At 36.7% G+C, this 17604-nt stretch overlaps 1 protein-coding gene across 1 annotated transcript in view; it reads left to right on the top strand.

Annotated features, from left to right (window-relative positions):
* The window catches only part of si:ch211-241e1.3 (laminin subunit alpha-3), a 42823-nt gene extending 25272 nt beyond the window's left edge, over positions 1 to 17551 (top strand). The window contains exons 17-31 of the mRNA XM_056464611.1: positions 897 to 1067; positions 2092 to 2234; positions 2590 to 2784; positions 4188 to 4336; positions 6054 to 6216; positions 7810 to 7937; positions 9515 to 9671; positions 9751 to 9861; positions 9957 to 10096; positions 12580 to 12697; positions 12801 to 12938; positions 14128 to 14258; positions 15993 to 16124; positions 16946 to 17042; positions 17152 to 17551. Coding sequence (XP_056320586.1) covers positions 897 to 1067; positions 2092 to 2234; positions 2590 to 2784; positions 4188 to 4336; positions 6054 to 6216; positions 7810 to 7937; positions 9515 to 9671; positions 9751 to 9861; positions 9957 to 10096; positions 12580 to 12697; positions 12801 to 12938; positions 14128 to 14258; positions 15993 to 16124; positions 16946 to 17027 — 1958 coding nt within the window. The 3' untranslated portion in view covers positions 17028 to 17042; positions 17152 to 17551. The remainder of the gene's footprint in view (positions 1 to 896; positions 1068 to 2091; positions 2235 to 2589; positions 2785 to 4187; positions 4337 to 6053; positions 6217 to 7809; positions 7938 to 9514; positions 9672 to 9750; positions 9862 to 9956; positions 10097 to 12579; positions 12698 to 12800; positions 12939 to 14127; positions 14259 to 15992; positions 16125 to 16945; positions 17043 to 17151) is intronic.
* Positions 17552 to 17604: the final 53 nt, after the last annotated feature.

The raw sequence follows: 17604 nt of genomic DNA, 5'->3' as shown, positions 1-17604 counted from the left end.
ACAGTCATGTCATTCACACCACGTGACAGTAAATTCCTCTTTTCGATCGATTGCATTGACATGTAACTTAACTTATATGTATGGCCAGCATGAAACTGAAGATAAGATTGTCCTTATTTTGTTATTGTGGTGCACATCCACTTATTACAATCCTGAAATTAGAAAAAATATAGTGCGGAAACAAGACACACCATAAAGGACTGATAGCCCTGCCCTAATTGATAATAGTCCCACTCTAAAGGACTGATAGCCCCTCCCCAAATAACTGATAGATGCGCCCTAAAGGACTGATAGTCCCGCCCTAAATGACTGATAGCCCCACCCTAAACGACTGAAAGCCCCGCCGTAAATGATGAGAGCCCCCTAAATGACTAATAGCCCATCCCCAAATGACTGATAGACCCGCCCTAAATAACTGATAGCCCTGCCCTAAATATGATAGTTCCACCCTAAATGGCTGATAGCACCCTATAACAACTGATAGCCCCTCCCTAAATGACTAATGACTAAGGACTGATAGCCCCGCCCTAAATGACGGTTAGTCCCACCCTAAAGGACTGATAGCCCCACCCTAAAGCACTGACAGCACCACCCTAAATCACTCTTAACCCCTCCCCAAATGACTGATAGATGCGCCCTAAAGGACTTATAGCCCCACCCTAAAGGACTGATAGCCCTATATATATATATATATTGTTTACAACAAGCACTACTATATACGTATAAAAATAAAAAGGGTACATTTTGTACATGGTGTGAGTTCAACATTAGACACATGTCGACAAAAAAGATCTTAAGACATTTTCCTAGCTGATTAGATTGAATTAGGCAGGTCATTCAATTTAAAACATCAATCTTAATGTGCTTGAAAATATGTTCGATCTTCCTCTCCACAGACGACATTGCTAAAATTATTGACGCCGCTAAAAAAACGGCGACGGCAGCCAATCGCAGCACGAGTGATACAATGGACCAGCTGAATGACATCAAAGCAGAAGTCAACAAGATCTCCGTCACTCCTACCGTCTCAAACATGGACAATGTGCTCAATAATGTGGACATGACCGGTGAGTGCTGCGCCTTACTGTAATGCTTTTGAACCTGAGTGCATGAACTAATCTGTTGTGGCGATTCTACAGTTGCTATGGTAACACAACAACAATAGTAATTGATCTGTTGTGTTGATTCTACAGTTGCTATGGTAACACAACAACAATAGTAATTGATCTGTTGTGGCGATTCTAAATTTGCTATGGTAACACAACAACAATAGTAATTGATCTGTTGTGCCGATTCTATAGTTGTTATGGTAGCACAACAACAATAGTGATTGATCTGTTGTGCCGATTCTATAGTTGTTATGGTAACACAACAACTACAGTAATGGATCTGTTGTGGCGATTCTACAGTTGCTATAGTAACACGACAACTATAGTAATTGATCTGTTGTGGCGATTTTGCAGTTGCTATGGTAACACAAAAACACTAGTAATTGATCTGTAGTGGCGATTCTACAGTTGCTATGGCAACACAACAACTATAGAAGCGTATTTGTTGTGGTGATTTTATAGTTGCTATGGTAACACAACAACTTTAGTAACTAATGTGTTGTGGTGATTCTACAGTTGCTATGGTAACACAACAACTTTAGTAACTGATCTGTTGTGGTGATTCTATAGTTGCTATGGTGACACAACAACTTAGTAACTGATCTGTTATATTGATTCTACAGTTGCTATGGTAACAACAACAACAACCATAGTAATATAAACAAATGACCCAATAGTGTAATTTCATACAATTATAGGGTGCATTACTGTATATTACAATACATCACAGTTTACCGTAGTAAAACCTAAAGTATATTACAGTATTTATTGCAGTTTAACAGTAGTTATTACTACAATTTGCTGGAGCATTCATTAACACAGAATTGTAAACACTATAATATACACAGTGTAATACACTTTACTGTAGTATGGCTCACAAACACTATAGTATTTACTATAAAACGACTGTAGTATTGTTTTTATTGTGGGTTTAGTGGATTTTTAAAAAGTTTTTGTACTTTTTCTCTGCTTTTCCTGACAGTGAAGAAAGTGAGCGGCTCCATCCCGTCCCTGCTGGATAAAATAGACGAGCTGAATAATCAGATTAATTATGGAAACAACATTTCTGATAATATTAATAAGATTAAGGAGCTGATTGAGCAGGCTCGTGACGCTGCCAACAGAGTAAGAGCATTTTTCTGTCTGTGTCCTACAAATACTTTCCAATTGTTTACAGACTGTATATTAATAATATATATTTTTTTTGCTTCTGGAGAAAGTCTCAAACAAACAAATGAAGTTAAACATTACTAAATTTAATTTGTTTGTTTAAATTCAGGCCATGTCAATTGTTTGCCACCAGCTACCTTAAAAAAATAAGTAAATCAAATGAATAATTTTTTTCAGTGACGTAAAACTTTCTCCAAAAGAAAAAATATAGCAAGTACTGTTAAAATGAAACTCTTTTCAAAATAAATAAAACAAGAAATTCACAGGAAGGTGAATAGTTTAGCATCTCCTGTTTGAAAATGTTTTACAGGTTGTGGTGCCGATGAAGTTCACTGGTGAAGGGCACGTGGAGCTGCATCCTCCGGCTGATCTGGCAGACCTGCGGGCGTTCACCGCTCTCAGTCTGTCCCTACAGAGACCTGAAAAACCCCCGGCCCGAGGAGATGATCCTGTAGAACAGCAGAACCAGGACGACCTGTTCGTGATGTACCTCGGAAAGAGAAACGTGAGTAAAACTGCAATAATAACATTTGCACCCGAACCCGCATCGAATGAAGATCCTCAAGAGCTTTGACAATTCAATTTTTAAGTTGAATCAAACTAAACTTCATTCTAACTTAATTTTAACTTGTTATTTTAACTTGAAGGCACAATATGTACAATTTTTTCATTAAATATATATTTTTATTTTTTTATTTATTTGTATTTATTTATTTATTTATTTATTTTAAACACTGAAATAGTGTTATACACTCACCGGCCATTTTATTAGGTACACCTTACTAGTACCAGGTTGGACCTGCTTTTGCCTTCAGAACTGCTTTAATCCTTCATGTCACAGATTCAACAAGATACAGGAAATATTCCTCAGAGATTTTGCTCCATATTGACATGATAGCATCACGCAGTTGCTGCAGATTTGTCATCTGCACTTCCATGATGCCAATCTCCCGTTCCACCACATCCTCGGTTGTAACGAGTGCTTATTTGAGTTACTGTTGCCTCTCTATCAGCTGGAGCCAGTCTGGCCATTCTCCTCTGACCTCTGGCATCAACAAGGCATTTGCGCCCACAGAACTGCCGCTCACTGGATATCTCCTCTTTGTCGGACCATTCTCTGTAAACCCTAGAGATGGTTGTGTGTGAAAATCCCAGTAGATCAGCAGTTTCTGAAATACTCAGAGCAGCCCGTCTGGCACCAACAACCATGCCACGTTCAAAGTCTCTTAAATCCCCTTTCTTCCCCATTCTGATGCTCACTTTGACCTGCAGCAGATCATCTTGACCATGTCTACATGCCTAAATGCATTGAGTTGCTGCCATGTGATTGGCTAAGTAGACATTTACGTTAACGAGCAGTTGGACGGGTGTACCTAATAATTAGTTTATTAGTATATTAGCAAGTATATTTTGCTGACTTACTAATTACTCTGACACTGTAGAAACTGGCATGGTTTTCTTAAAAGGATAGTTCACCCAACAATGAAAATGTACTGGTTATTCACTCACCCTTTTCAGACCTTTTATTCTGTTGAACACTAAAAGAATAGATTCAGAAAATGCTGAAAATCTGTAACCATTGACTTCCATTGCATTCTTCAAAATATCTTCCTCTGTGTTCAACAGAAGAAAGAAAGGGTTGAGAGTAGTGAATGACGACAGAATTTTTATTTTTGGGTGAACTGTGCCTTGAAGGAATCAACCAATCATAGTCTTAAAAAGAATTTGTAATACACCGCACTGGCTTAAACTGGCATAGATGGTGGATCTGAATCACTCTTGTCTAAGCTCAATTTGGATTTTTTTTTTTTGAGTAAATTATTTATGGGATTCTTCATAAATACAGGTTCTGCATCATTTTTAGAGTCTACCAGCTGGTAATCTCATTAATGCTCAATGTTTTCACAGGCATCTGGAGACTACATCGGCATGGTTCTTCGAAAGAATGTCCTGCATTTCATTTATAAGCTCAATGGTCAGGAATACGACATCGAGGCCTACAACATCACCGAGTCCTCATCTGACCTGTCCTTCTTTGACAAAATTGACCTTTACAGGTATAGTCATGGTTTAACCCTAAGCCTAACCAATGGGCTTAAAGGAACCGTTTTACAAAGTTACAAAGATTAATTTACATCATTTATATAGTTTAGCAAATTAGTGTTTATTTTGTTTATTTTTACTCTTATTTACTTATTTGTAACCTGGTTTAAAAAATGTTCTCAGGTTTTTCACCTTTAATTAATATGACAGTAGAGAGTATTGACAGGAAAGTGTAGGGAGCAGAGAGAGGGAATGATCGGCATAGGACCACGAGGAGGGAATCGAACTCAGGTCGCCGTGAGCACCGGAGTGTATGTGTCGATGCAATAACCACTACACCACTAAATATATATAAATAATTAAAATATATATATATATAATTGAATTAAATTTTTAGGGAATAGAGAAAGTAAAAAAATAAAGACAGTATGTATCTGTATTTTTTTTATTCTCTATTATATACTACTATGCATGGTCTTTGTCACAAGGGAGAGGCTGACAAGGGAAGTGCGGATCCAAAATGCAGGTTTATTAAACAGAGTATGGTCAGACAGGCGATGATCACAATCGGGAGCAAACAGTTGTTTACAGGGAATCCAGAATCATAGTTGAACAACAGCCGAATGGTCAATACAGGCAGGCAGCAGGCAATGTAAACAAACAAACAAACAAGGCTAGGGTCAAAAACATGGCAGGACAAGGCAAGGAAAACACGTTGTAATGTTAACTTGACAGATAAACAAGACTCAGCCATGAGGTGTGCGTGTGCGGTTTATAAAGTCCATGTAATCAGTCTTTGGCAATCCTCCGGCTGTGTGTTTGCAATCAGGAACAGGTGTGAGTGTGTGTGGTGCATGACTGGATCTGTAGTTCAACCAGCAGATTTGAAGTCCATAGCAATCTGCAGCCGTTGGTTCGCTGGTGATCATAACAGTCTTGTTAAATACCAATTATTTTTTTGTTACGATTTTTTTATATTATTTGTAAATTTGCCGCCCATTTCAGATTAGTTTTAGTTTGCTTCATGAATGGTTTTGTTTGTTTTCGTTTAGCTTTTAATTTGTGAACATATTTCTATTTAGTTTTTTACATAGTTAGTTGTCATTCATTCATTAATTTAACAAACACTGAACTAAAAACTATGGAAGCCCATTCCTGCCTCTGAAAAAGATGTTATTGTGGCTTTTTTCTCAGAATTAGTGATATAAATTCTGATTTTTATTTTATTTTTTGTAAATTTACATCTCACAATTCGGAAACAAAACTTCAAAATTGTTAGTTATTAAGTCAGAACATTAGAAAATTGTCTCTTTTTTTTAGATATTGAGGGATTGTAAGAAAGTGTCTGATGCAAAACTTACTAAATCTGGTGCTTAAAATGACAGAGATATAAAAAGAGTGTGTTTCTACAGGTGGTTTGTCAAGCCCACTCACCTGTGTGAGGCACACTTCATAAATGCACAATTTTATTTTATTTTTGAGATGTTGAGTGATTGTAAGAACGAGTCTGGTGCAAATGTGCACAATCTGATGCAAGTGTGGGTTAAAATGACAGATAGATGGTTTCTACAGGTGGTTTGTCAAGCCCACTCACCTGTGTGAGGCACACTCAGAATCATGTTTTGAGGTTGTCATGTGGTGTGGTGGTGGGGGTGTGTGTATTATATTCACATGTATAACTTTACATTTTAATAACTATGTGCATTTTCTCCCCATTTGTTGGCCACTTAGAATTTATCAAGACGCAGAAGTGACTTACACGAAGCAGTACACATCCATCAACCCAATGCCTCCGCAGACCAGAGGAAACCTGGGAGATCTGACCCGAAACCTGCTGAACCTCCAGCCAGACGATGTGGTCTTCTATGTGGGAGGATATCCAGATAACTTCACTGTAAGTATGCCTGATGTTCTTATGTGATGAAGGGTTTAATTAACTCTTCATTCATTTATAAATATGTGGCTCTGTCTTATGTTGCACAGATGTTACTTTGGCAATGCATTGTATGGGTCAATATTACTGTTTTTATCTGCTACAAATCACCAGATCATGATCCATGAAGATATTTTGTAAACTTTCCACTGTAAATATATCAAAGCTTACTTTTTCTGGGTACGTTTTGTTGCACGTTTCAGTTGACAAATCCACTAGAGGGCGCTGTCCACATCTTTTCTGAATCTGAAATACATTACAAAAGATGTAAATGTGCTACAGATCTTTTTGAAAACACTCAAATAATTATTGATTAAAACCCAGGCTCATTAGAAATACATTGCTTAGGCCTGTATTGTTTGCAAAACCTAAAATACGTTGCTCTGGATAAATTTTGTTGCACGTTTCAGTTGACAAATCCACTAGAGGGCGCTGTCCACATCTTTTCTGAATCTGAAATACATTACAAAATATGTAAATGTGCTACAGATCTTTTTGAAAACACTCAAATAATGATTGATTAAAGCCCAGTCTCATTGGGAATACATTCATAAGCTACTATGCAAGATATTTTGTAAACTGTTTACTGTAAATAAATCAAAGCTTACTTTCTCTGGGTACATTTTGTTGTACATTTCAGATGCCAAATCCACTAGAGAGCGCTGTTTGCATTTTTTGCTAATTTTAAATACGTTATGAAATGTGTAAATATGCTGCAGATTTTTTCCAAACATTCAAATAATGATTTATTAAATCCCAGGCTCATTAGAAATACATTCCTTAGGCCTGTATTGTTTGCAAAACCTAAAATACGTTGCTCTGGATACATTTTGTTGCACGTTCCAGTTGACAAATCCACTAGAGGGTGCTGTCTACATTTCTGGAATATTAAATACATTATGAAATATGTAAATGTGCTACAGATCATTCCCAAACACTCAAATAAACCTAGGCTCATTGGAAATACCTTCCTAAGCTACTATGGAAGATATTTTGTAAACATTCTACTGTAAATATTTCGAAACTTACTTTTTCATGGTACATTTTGTTGTACGTATCAAATGACAAGTCCACTAGTGGGTGCTGTTTTCATTTTTGCAAATGTGAAATACACTACTTGGGGTATGTTTCATTTCACATTTCTAATGACATATGCACTAGAGGGTGCTGTCTAGATTTTTGCGAATCTGAAATTCGAAATATGTGCTGCAAATCTTTTCCGAGCACTCATGTTATGGTTTATTTAACGCCAGGCCCATTGGAAAAAACATTTTTCAGCCCTATATTTTTGTAAAACCTAAAATACTTTACTCTTACCTTATGTTTAGATGTTTTGAATCCTCAGATTCCAGATTTTCAAATAGTTGTATCTCGGACAAATATTTTCCTATCCTAGCAAAGCATACATCAATGAAAAAAGTTTATTTATTTATTTATCATTCAGGTCTTGTATAAATAAATAAAAAATTCATCCTTTATGACTGGTTTTATGATCCATGGTCAAATATGTATTCATATATTTATCTTAAAACAACAGTTTTTTCTGCTTTTTAGCCACCTGCTTCTCTCAACTATGGCAAATACAAAGGCTGCATTGAGTTTTCCACCTTCAATGAAAAATTCCTCAGTCTGTACAACTTTAAGAACGCGGTCAAAATCAACCTGGAAACTCCTTGTAAGAGGTAAGCAGTCAATGCCTGTGGTTTGATGCTAATGAACGACTATATAAGTAATAAAATACGCATAATAACACTTATATATTTGCATGTGGGTCAAAGATGAGATCAAGAATTTTATATACACAGACAGAATGTGGGATATGTGGAGAAAATGTCAAAATAGCAGTGAAATAATGTAATTCATAACTCAAAATGATCAATTAGTCCTGACAGCATATGTTTTAATTCACTGTAACTTATTAAACTAAGTTAATCATGTTCTGACTTAATTGTATAAGTTACGCATGCTGTTTTAAGTCAGTTTAATATATTATTAGTTCAATGTGTTAATTTGATTCAGCTAAAAAAATTAAGGCAACCAGGATTTTTTTACAGTGCATGAACATATTTAATTTATCTATTCTAAGATTTTTTTTTTTTTTAAATGTCTAATTATGTGAAATTATTAAATAAAAAAACAAACTGGAAATTATTTTTAGGAATGAAGCATCGATTGCAGTGAACATTTTTGGACAAAATTATTGTAAATATTTCCATTTTTTTCATTAAAAACTGCAGTTTTATTTTTTTAGCACCTTTCACAAGCACGATATGTGTATAAATATATTTGTTTAATTACATATTCAGAAAAAAACAGTAGAATAATCTATATAATATGTATTATATATAATATACAGTGCTCAGCATATAGGAGTACACCCCATTTTGAAAATGAATATTTTTCTCCATGTCTCAATGAATATAGGCAGTGTATTTTGGTGCATTTAAACAAAACAGATTTAATAAACAGATATATTTATTAAAATAATATTTTAGTCACTAAACATATTTAGAAATTGAAAGATAATACAGCTATATTCAAGCAAAATATTGCAAATAAAAATTACAACCTACAAAATTACAACTAAATCAAACAAAGTCTCTTAATTTTTCCTCTGTTTATAAATCTGCATTTAATATTTTTATCTAACACATAAATTTGGGTGTGCTAGTTTTTGGACCGTTATTGTAAGTTGTTTTGTCGGATAAACTCCAGATTTGGCTTCAGTACTGACTGATCTAATGTTTATGCATAAATATAATATTGTATAGTTTCCTATTAATTATATGAATTTTAAGGGTCCCCCTTATTCGGTTTAAGTCTTGTTAAAAAAAATGCTCCATGATGGGCATGGAGCGCTGCGAGGGCAGAGTGGGCGTGGCTGGCAGAGCAGGGGAGAAAGAGGGGAGCGAACAACTGTTGTCAGTTGGCTCACAAAATAGGAAACAAACTTTGAGGAGACGCATGATTTTATAGTTTACAAAGTTAAAATGCAAAGAAATAAACAGTCATTTAATGTCCTGCTACATTTATTATTCCTAATTTCATATACACAACCTCAATATGTTCTATCATCATAAAGATAATCCTGTTTATATAAACACTATAAATAAGGAGGACTTCTCTCCTCCGACACACGTATAACAATATTTGAATGTCTAATTTTTAGCATGGCTTAAATATTGTAGCCTGAACGCTTATACAGAGGCTCAATATTGTGATTTATAAAACTAAAGCTTTTTAATTTGTATTTTCTCAGGCAAATCCCATTTAAAAGCACAGAGTCGGATTATTTTGAAGGCTCTGGTTATGCTAAAGTCCTGCTGGAGAGATTCCCCTTCAATCTGCAGCTCGTGCAGAAAGTGGAAACCCGAGCCAAAGATGCTTTACTACTGTATTTAGGAGACGAGAATGATGTAAAAAACAGTTTACACCTATTAAATATTATTCTCTTGTGTCCTTTACACACATTACATCACTGTATATCTTCAACAGGACTTCTACTACAGTGTGTCTCTTGAAGGCGGTTATATTGTACTACGAGGACAAGACAAGGATCGGGTTTTGGAGCCCATCACAAGTAACCAACAAGTAGTTCTTTCTCCGGTAAGGAAGGAAATTATGTTGACTTTTACTTAGGAATTTTACTACACAGTCAAGGGGGTGGAAAATTAATGAGCTTTTCTCTCTTCTGCATTCAGGAAATAGACGTGAGAGTCATTGTTGCTGATAAAAAGGTGCTAAGGGTTATAATAGGGACCACCGTAGTCAAAATGACCGACAATCTAAGAAACTTCACTTATTACTACATCGGTGGGATTCCCAACATTTTGCGTGAGAGGTTTGTATCTTGATGGCTTCCCTTTAGGATGGAAATGTGCTACAGATATGTTCTAAACACTCACATTATGGTTTATTACAACCCTGGCTCAGGGGAAATAAGTTCTTCAGCACAACATTTTTGCAAAACCTAAGATACATTGCTTCGGGTACGTTTTGTTGTACGTGTCAGATAACAAATCCACTAGAGGGCGCTGTCTACATTATTGTGAAACTGAAATGTATTACTTTCAGGCCGCTTCATTGCACGTTTCAGATGACAAATCCACTAGAGGGCGCTGTCTACATTATTGTGAAACTGAAATACATTACTTTCAGGCCGCTTTATTGCACGTTTCAGATGACAAATCCACTAGAGGACGCTGTCTACGTTATTGTGAAACTGAAATGCATTACTTTCAGGCCGCTTTATTGCACGTTTCAGATGACAAATCCACTAGAGGGCGCTGTCTACATTATTGTGAAACTGAAATGCATTACTTTCAGGCCGCTTTATTGCACGTTTCAGATGACAAATCCACTAGAGGGCACTGTCTACGTTATTGTGAAACTGAAATGTATTACTTTCAGGCCTATTTATTGCACGTTTTAGATGACAAATCCACTAGAGGGCGCTGTCTACATACTTTCGAATATGAACGTGTTACGAAAATAAGTAAATGTGCTACAAATCTTTTTTGAACACTCAAATAATGGCTTATTAAGACACAGGCTGATTGGAAATGCGTGCCTTAGTCTACATTTTGGCAAAGTCTAAAACACGTTGCTTCGGGTATGTTTTGTTGCACGTTTCAGTTGACAAATCCACTAGAGGGCGCTGTCTACATTCTTTCGAATCTTAAATATGCTATTAGAGCGTGCTTCATTGCACTTTTCAAATGACAAATACACTAGAAGGCGCTGTCTAAATTTTTGCGAATCTGAAATACTTTGATTAGGGTACGTTTTGTTGTATGCTTCGGGTGTTCACTAGAGGGCGCTGTCTACATTTTCGCGAATCTGAAATGTGCTATTAGGTGACGTTTCATTGCACTTTTCAGATGACAAATCCACTGGAGGGCGCTGTCTACATTTTTGTAAATCTGAAATACATTACTTAGGGTGTGTTTCATTGCACATTTTGGATAAAAATCCACTAGGGGGCACCGTCTACATTTTTGCGAATGGTAAAGACAAATTTGCTGCAGATTTCTTCCGAACACTCAAATGATTTATTACAACCCAGGCTCATTGGATATACATTCCTTAGCCTACATCATTCTCCTAGTATGTTTTGTTGCACGTTTTAGATGTGTTTTTGCGAATCTGAAATACGTTACAAATTACGTAAATGTACTGCAGATCTTTTCCGAACACTCATTTGTTGGTTTATTGCAACCCAGGCTCATTAGAAATGCGTGCCTTAGCCTACATTTTTGCAAAATCTAAAATGCGTTGCTTCGGGTACGTTTTGTTGTACGTTTCAGTTGACAAATCCACCAGAGGGCGCTGTAAACATTTTTGCGAATCTGAAATATGTTATTAGAGCACGCTTCATTGCACATTTCATATGACAAATACAATAGAAAGCGCTATCTCTTTAGTTAGGGTATGTTTAGTTGTATGTTTCAGTTGACAAATCCACTAGAGGGCGCTGTCTATATTTTTGCGTATCTGAAATATGTTATGAAAATAAGTAATTGTATTAAAGATCTCTTCCAAATACTCACGCGATGACTTATTAAAACCCAGGCTAATGGGAAATATTCCACTACAAATCCACTAAAGGGCGCTGTTTACATTTTTGCAAATCTTAAATGCGTTATATTATATGCGAAATATGTAAATCGAATTCAGATTTTTTGCGAACACTCATATGAAGTTTATTACAACACATGGTCATTGGAAATACAGCCCTACATTTTTGCAAAACCTACAATACTTTGCTCCGGGTACATTTTGTTGTACGTTTCAGATTGCAAATCCACTAGAGGGCGCTGTCTTCACTTTTGCAAATCTGAAATACATTAATTAGGGTGTGTTTTGTTGTACATTTCAGATACACATTCTTATTGTAGACGTCCAGGAGAAAGTGGAACTTGTCGTACAGATCAGCTAGCGAAACCCTTCGCTAAACTCTTCGCTAAACCCTTCGCTAAACCCAACCAATAGTGTTTTCAGTAGATGACGAAAGAGAAAAGTGCACTGCGAACATATAGTTTACCTTGATTTTACAATGCTTTTCTCTTTTCATAGATTGGGGGATGCAAACGTGTTCATTACAGATCATAGACAGCGTTAAGATGTTTAGTGGTGTTTATTTGGTGTCGTGTGAAGAAAATAATCCTTTATTCGTCAAAATTATGTCCCTGTAAATATTTATATATTAATAAATATATTCAGAGTCAAGTGTATGTCTAAGCACGATTGTATAAACAGTAGGTTGAAGCATATATTTCCAATGAGCCTGTGCTGATTTATTAATGTAGACTGATTTTATTATAGGTACAACATCACTGTGCCTGCGCTGAAAGCTTGTGTGAAAAATATAGTGGCTGCTAATGCTGCGGCAGATATTAAGGAGAAAGTTGGCATCGGCAGAGGCTGCTCTAATGAGCTAGTGGTAATCTTTCACTATTACATTTAACATTTGAATTAAGTGTGTTATGGTAATTTCATCACCAGTTATCTAAAAAGAAAGATGTTATTTTTAACCACCTTTTCAGATGGTCAGGAAAGCTGAATTCAGCTCAGGCAGCGCGTTGGAGAAACTGCGTGAAGACTTCAGCTTAGACGACGTCAACCTTTCACTGGGCTTCAGGAGCACAAAATCAGACGGCATCCTGATGCAGAATCAGAAAAATGTGTGTATCTGTTTCACGATCACATGCACACACTCTTAGTTAATGTACGCTGGCTGAGAGAGCTCTAATACACTGCACAATAAGATCATTAGAGACCGGAAGCTGTGGCTGTTTAGTTCTTGTTTCGTATTGTGACGCAGTTCCTAGAGAAACGGAATATTAAATGAGAAAACAGTGGGCGTGGCTTGTTTTGTTTACTGTGAGCTGATTGGATGTAGTAAAGTAGGCGTTTCATTCAGAGAGATGGCGGAAAGGGTTTGGGGAGAGTTTTTACAACCTAACACACCCCTCCTCCTGCTCACCATTTCTGTGTTCACGTTGATATAACATATATCGCTTGAACATACTATGAACATATGTCATTTGTCCGAAATATGTGCTTAATTGTTTAATTCTAGGGAAACACGGTGGCTCAGTGGTTAGCACTGAGACTTCACAGCAAGAAGGTCGCTGGTTCGAGCCCTGGCTGGGGCAGTTGCCATTTCTTTTTTGTTTTATCATTATATTTTTAGGTGTTTTTCACCTTTATTGGATAGTACAGTGAAGTTGACACAGGAATACATTGGGAGCAGAGAGAGGGGGGAAGGATCGGCAAAGGACCTCGAGCCGGGAATTGAACTCCGGTCGATGTGAGGCTATTAGCGCCAACCAGTTGGCATTTCTGTGTGGAGTTTCCATGTTCTCCCCATGTTGTCGTGGGTTTCCTCCGGCCGTTGTGTATGAGTGTGCATGGGTGTTTCCCAGTACTGGGTTGCAGCTGGAAGGGCATCCGCTGTGTAAAACATATGCTGCTGTGGCGACCCCTGATGAATAAAAGGAGTAAGCCGAAAGAGAATGAAGGAAATGTTTAATTCTGCCACACTTTCTATTACACTTTATATATCACTTCAACATCATTTGAAGGGCCTTGTGTTTATTATTAATATTTGTTTGAATTGTCAGATGACAAATTAATAAAAACTATTATAGGAAATATTAATCAAATGAGAACTTTTTAATAAATAGACAATAAAAAGACAATATCTTAATAATAGGCGGGTAATATTGTATAGTGAGAATTGTTACTTGAACTAGATTAAAAAACATACTTAGTATGAATTATGCACTGTGTGAAACTGTATATTGCACTGTATACTGTATAGTTTCTCATTATATATTTACCATTGTCTCTGTGATTTCTCTGTGGTAGAATAACTTCATTAAGCTCTCCCTGGAGAAAGGATTTGTGGTCCTGAATTTTGGAGGAACGGTCTATAAATCTACTAAGCAGTACCAGGATGGAGAATGGCATTATCTCACGGTGATCAAAAAGGGTCAAAGGTAAGAAAACTCTACTTGTTTTAATCCACAATGCTGATATTTCTACAGTTTTGTCTGGCTACAGTTGTCATCACGATCTGACTATTAATCTAGAATAATAAGATTTGCAGTTTTTTTACCGAACATCTCTTTTGTCCTCTAAATGCACACACTACAGAACATGCCTTTCTTTCTTCGGGCTGTATTTTAACAATCTAGACACAAAATCGCAAAAGCATTAAGGCCATTTTTGAATCCATTTTTGCTATTTTAAGGATGGATAAATCCGCTCTTCCCCCGGCGCATGGTCTAACAGGGTTGAGCTTGTTCTCTTATTGAGTTCTGGGTGTGTTTTGAGCATAATGTGCATTAAACCAATCAGAGTCTCATGTGTCATTCCCTTTAAGAGTCAGTTGCGTCGCTCCATGGCGCATTCGCTATTTACATGGTGGAGTGTAAAAACTGAACTCTGCACTAGCGAGAAAACAGTTAAACAGAGCATCTGCAGCGCGAGGATAAAGAACGAGCCTCCTCCATTCAGCCTCTTTACTTTATTTTTACTCTTTACTCCTTTACTTTGGTGGAGTAAGGAAACGGTGGAAACTCACTCCACTGAACACATCCATTAGCCCACATATTTAATTTAGTTGGTTAAACACAAAGATTTGCTTCTAAACTATTTCTAAATTCAGTTCTAATCTCCAGCAGAGGAATAAATGAACAATAATAATGAAGTGTGGTCAAAACACTGAGTTATATCCAAACACACGTCTTGTTCTGATGCCCCATATGGTGATGCAGACGTCTCCAAAACCCCACAGCTGGACAAATCTACACTTGTGTTTATTGAAACAAATATAAATCTGCAGATAATCAATAACACTGCTAATAATAATAACATTATACAGATGCAGATCGTCATGAATAAACTGAAAAAGCCCCCCGAGGTGAAGAAGGCATGGAGGCAGTGGTGTTTATATTGATGTAGAAAATCATCATTTCTGGATTATTTTAAACCTTTAATTGTTTTCATCTGTAAAGATATTTGTGTATTGCTGATCATCCTGTGTGTATTCAGCAATGTGTAAGCGTTTGGACCTGCACAGGCGCATAACTAACACTTTGCTGGACTTTAGAGCAGCTTTTAGTTGGTCAATGGTGCGCTCTATTTCAGTCTCTCAAAATAGCAACGCATCAACAATGCACCTTAACACACCTCCTTTATAGACCAGCACACACATGAGTCCACAAAGTGGTGCAAATGGATTTGGATGGCGAAACGTGAAAATTACTGTTGCGCTGGTCTGAAAATAGCAACAAAACGTGCCAAACACGTCTTGAGATTTATTGCGCCTGGTGTATGATAGGGCACAGCTACAAGTTTTTCTCTGGTTTCTAGTCTATATATCTAAACATTCTGAAACCAAGAAGCATTTTCTAGACAAGCACAAAATATAGTCTTGATTTCAGAAATAATGAGTCAAAATGAAGTGAGGTTTTCATTAAAACAAGCAAAATAATCTTGTTTTCACTTTGACATGTTATTTGGCTTCCCCCAGTGGCAGATTATTTCACTTGTTTTAATGAAATTTTGTCTCATTATTTCTGAAAACAACACTATATTTTGTGCTTGTCTTGAAAATGCTTCTTGATTTCAGAATCTTTAGAGATTTGGATTAGAAACAAGACAAAAATACTAAGTAAGAACAGCATTGTTGCAGTGCATTATGATTGATGTTTACATTTTGTTTTTAGTGTTGAGCTTCGAGTTGATGAGGAAGATGTCGGGCAGAGGGTGACGGGATTTTCACCTGAACAGTATTCCTCGAATGTGGTCCTGGGAAAAGACACCTATGAAGGCTGCATCTCCAACCTCTATCTCAGAAGGTCACTATACTTACTTTTAACTTTTAGTTTCAGTGCTGGAAAATCTCACCGCTTACTGACGTTTACTATATTTAAGAGCACACTATGAGGGATAGAGGCGGCACAGTGGCGCAGTGGTTAGCACTGTGGCCTCGCAGTATAAAAGTCGCTGGTTTGAGTCCTGGCTAGGTCAGTTGGCGTTTCTATGTGGAGTTTGCATGTTCTCCCCGTGTTGGCGTGGGTTTCCTCCGGGTGCTCCGGTTTCCCCCACAGTCCAAACACATGCGCTATAGGGGAATTGATCAACTAAATTGGTTGTAGTATACGAGTGTGTCTGTGTGAATCAGTGTGTTTGGGTGTTTCCCAGTACTGGGTCGCGGCTGAAAGTGCATTCGCTGCATAAAACATATTCTGGAATAGTTGGCGGTTCATTCCGCTGTGGCATTAATAAATAAGGCACTGATTCAGAAAAGAAATGAACTAGAAAATTCATTTAAATATAATTTTGATTAAATTATTAATTACAAAATCCTTCAAAAAGTGCTTCATGGGTGGTTATTGTGTCGGTGCTCTTTGGATAAGAGATTCATAAAGATAAACAACGAAATCACAAGTCCAAGTCACTCGAACAGTGAGTGAAGACATTTTAAAAAGCCTTTATTAACATGGCTTCTCTTTCAAAATAATGATAATTCTAGATTAGCCATGTTAATAAAGGCTTTTTAAAATGTCTACACTTACTATTCGAGTGCCTTGGACTTGTGATTTCATTATTTATTATTAATCGATGACTGTGATCACGTGTCAGTTGTTCTTACATGTTTATGTGTGTGTGTTTTTAGGCCTGGATCTCTTTATCGAGCAGAAGACTTGGGTGTTTACTCCTCCGCCGGAGACGTGCGCTTGAGCACATGCAGCAAGTAGACAACATCATTATTTGTAGGTTTAATTTATTTTTTATCTTCATTAAACAGAACTGGATAAATCTGCACTGATTGTGTTTTAGCAGCAAACTCAGTGTTTTCTGTGTTGTTTTCTTTGTTTGCAGAGATGAAGAGCAGCTGACACACTTTACATGGAGATATTGGGAGAAAAAGCCTGTTTAGCATAACAAGCTAACATAAATACTGTTAAACACACACTTACTGTAACGTCTGCTGTGCTCTGTGGTTCATTTTCATGATTTAAGATATTAACATTGCATATCTGTAATAGTCATTGGGCAATGAATTTGTAAGGGTTGACAGTTCTACACTGCTTGAAAATACTGTAAAACCAAACACTGAAATTAATGAAATAAACTTCTGTGCGGTTTATTTAATAACAAAGCATTACATGAACTTTAAAATGAATTGTATTAAGATGACCTAAAACTAAGCAGAAGAAGATTTCTAGTTGCCAGTTTTGCGTCAGACTGTAAAAGAAAAAAATAACAAATAAAGTTGAAACTGAGGGCTCTATTTTAAAGATCTAGACACAAAGTCTAAAGCTCATGGTGCAA

Source organism: Danio aesculapii, chromosome 2 (assembly GCF_903798145.1).
Source record: "Danio aesculapii chromosome 2, fDanAes4.1, whole genome shotgun sequence".
Classification (NCBI taxonomy): Eukaryota; Metazoa; Chordata; class Actinopteri; order Cypriniformes; family Danionidae; genus Danio; species Danio aesculapii.
Note: the sequence above shows the minus strand (reverse complement) of the source record. Positions and strands in the feature narration are given on the sequence as shown.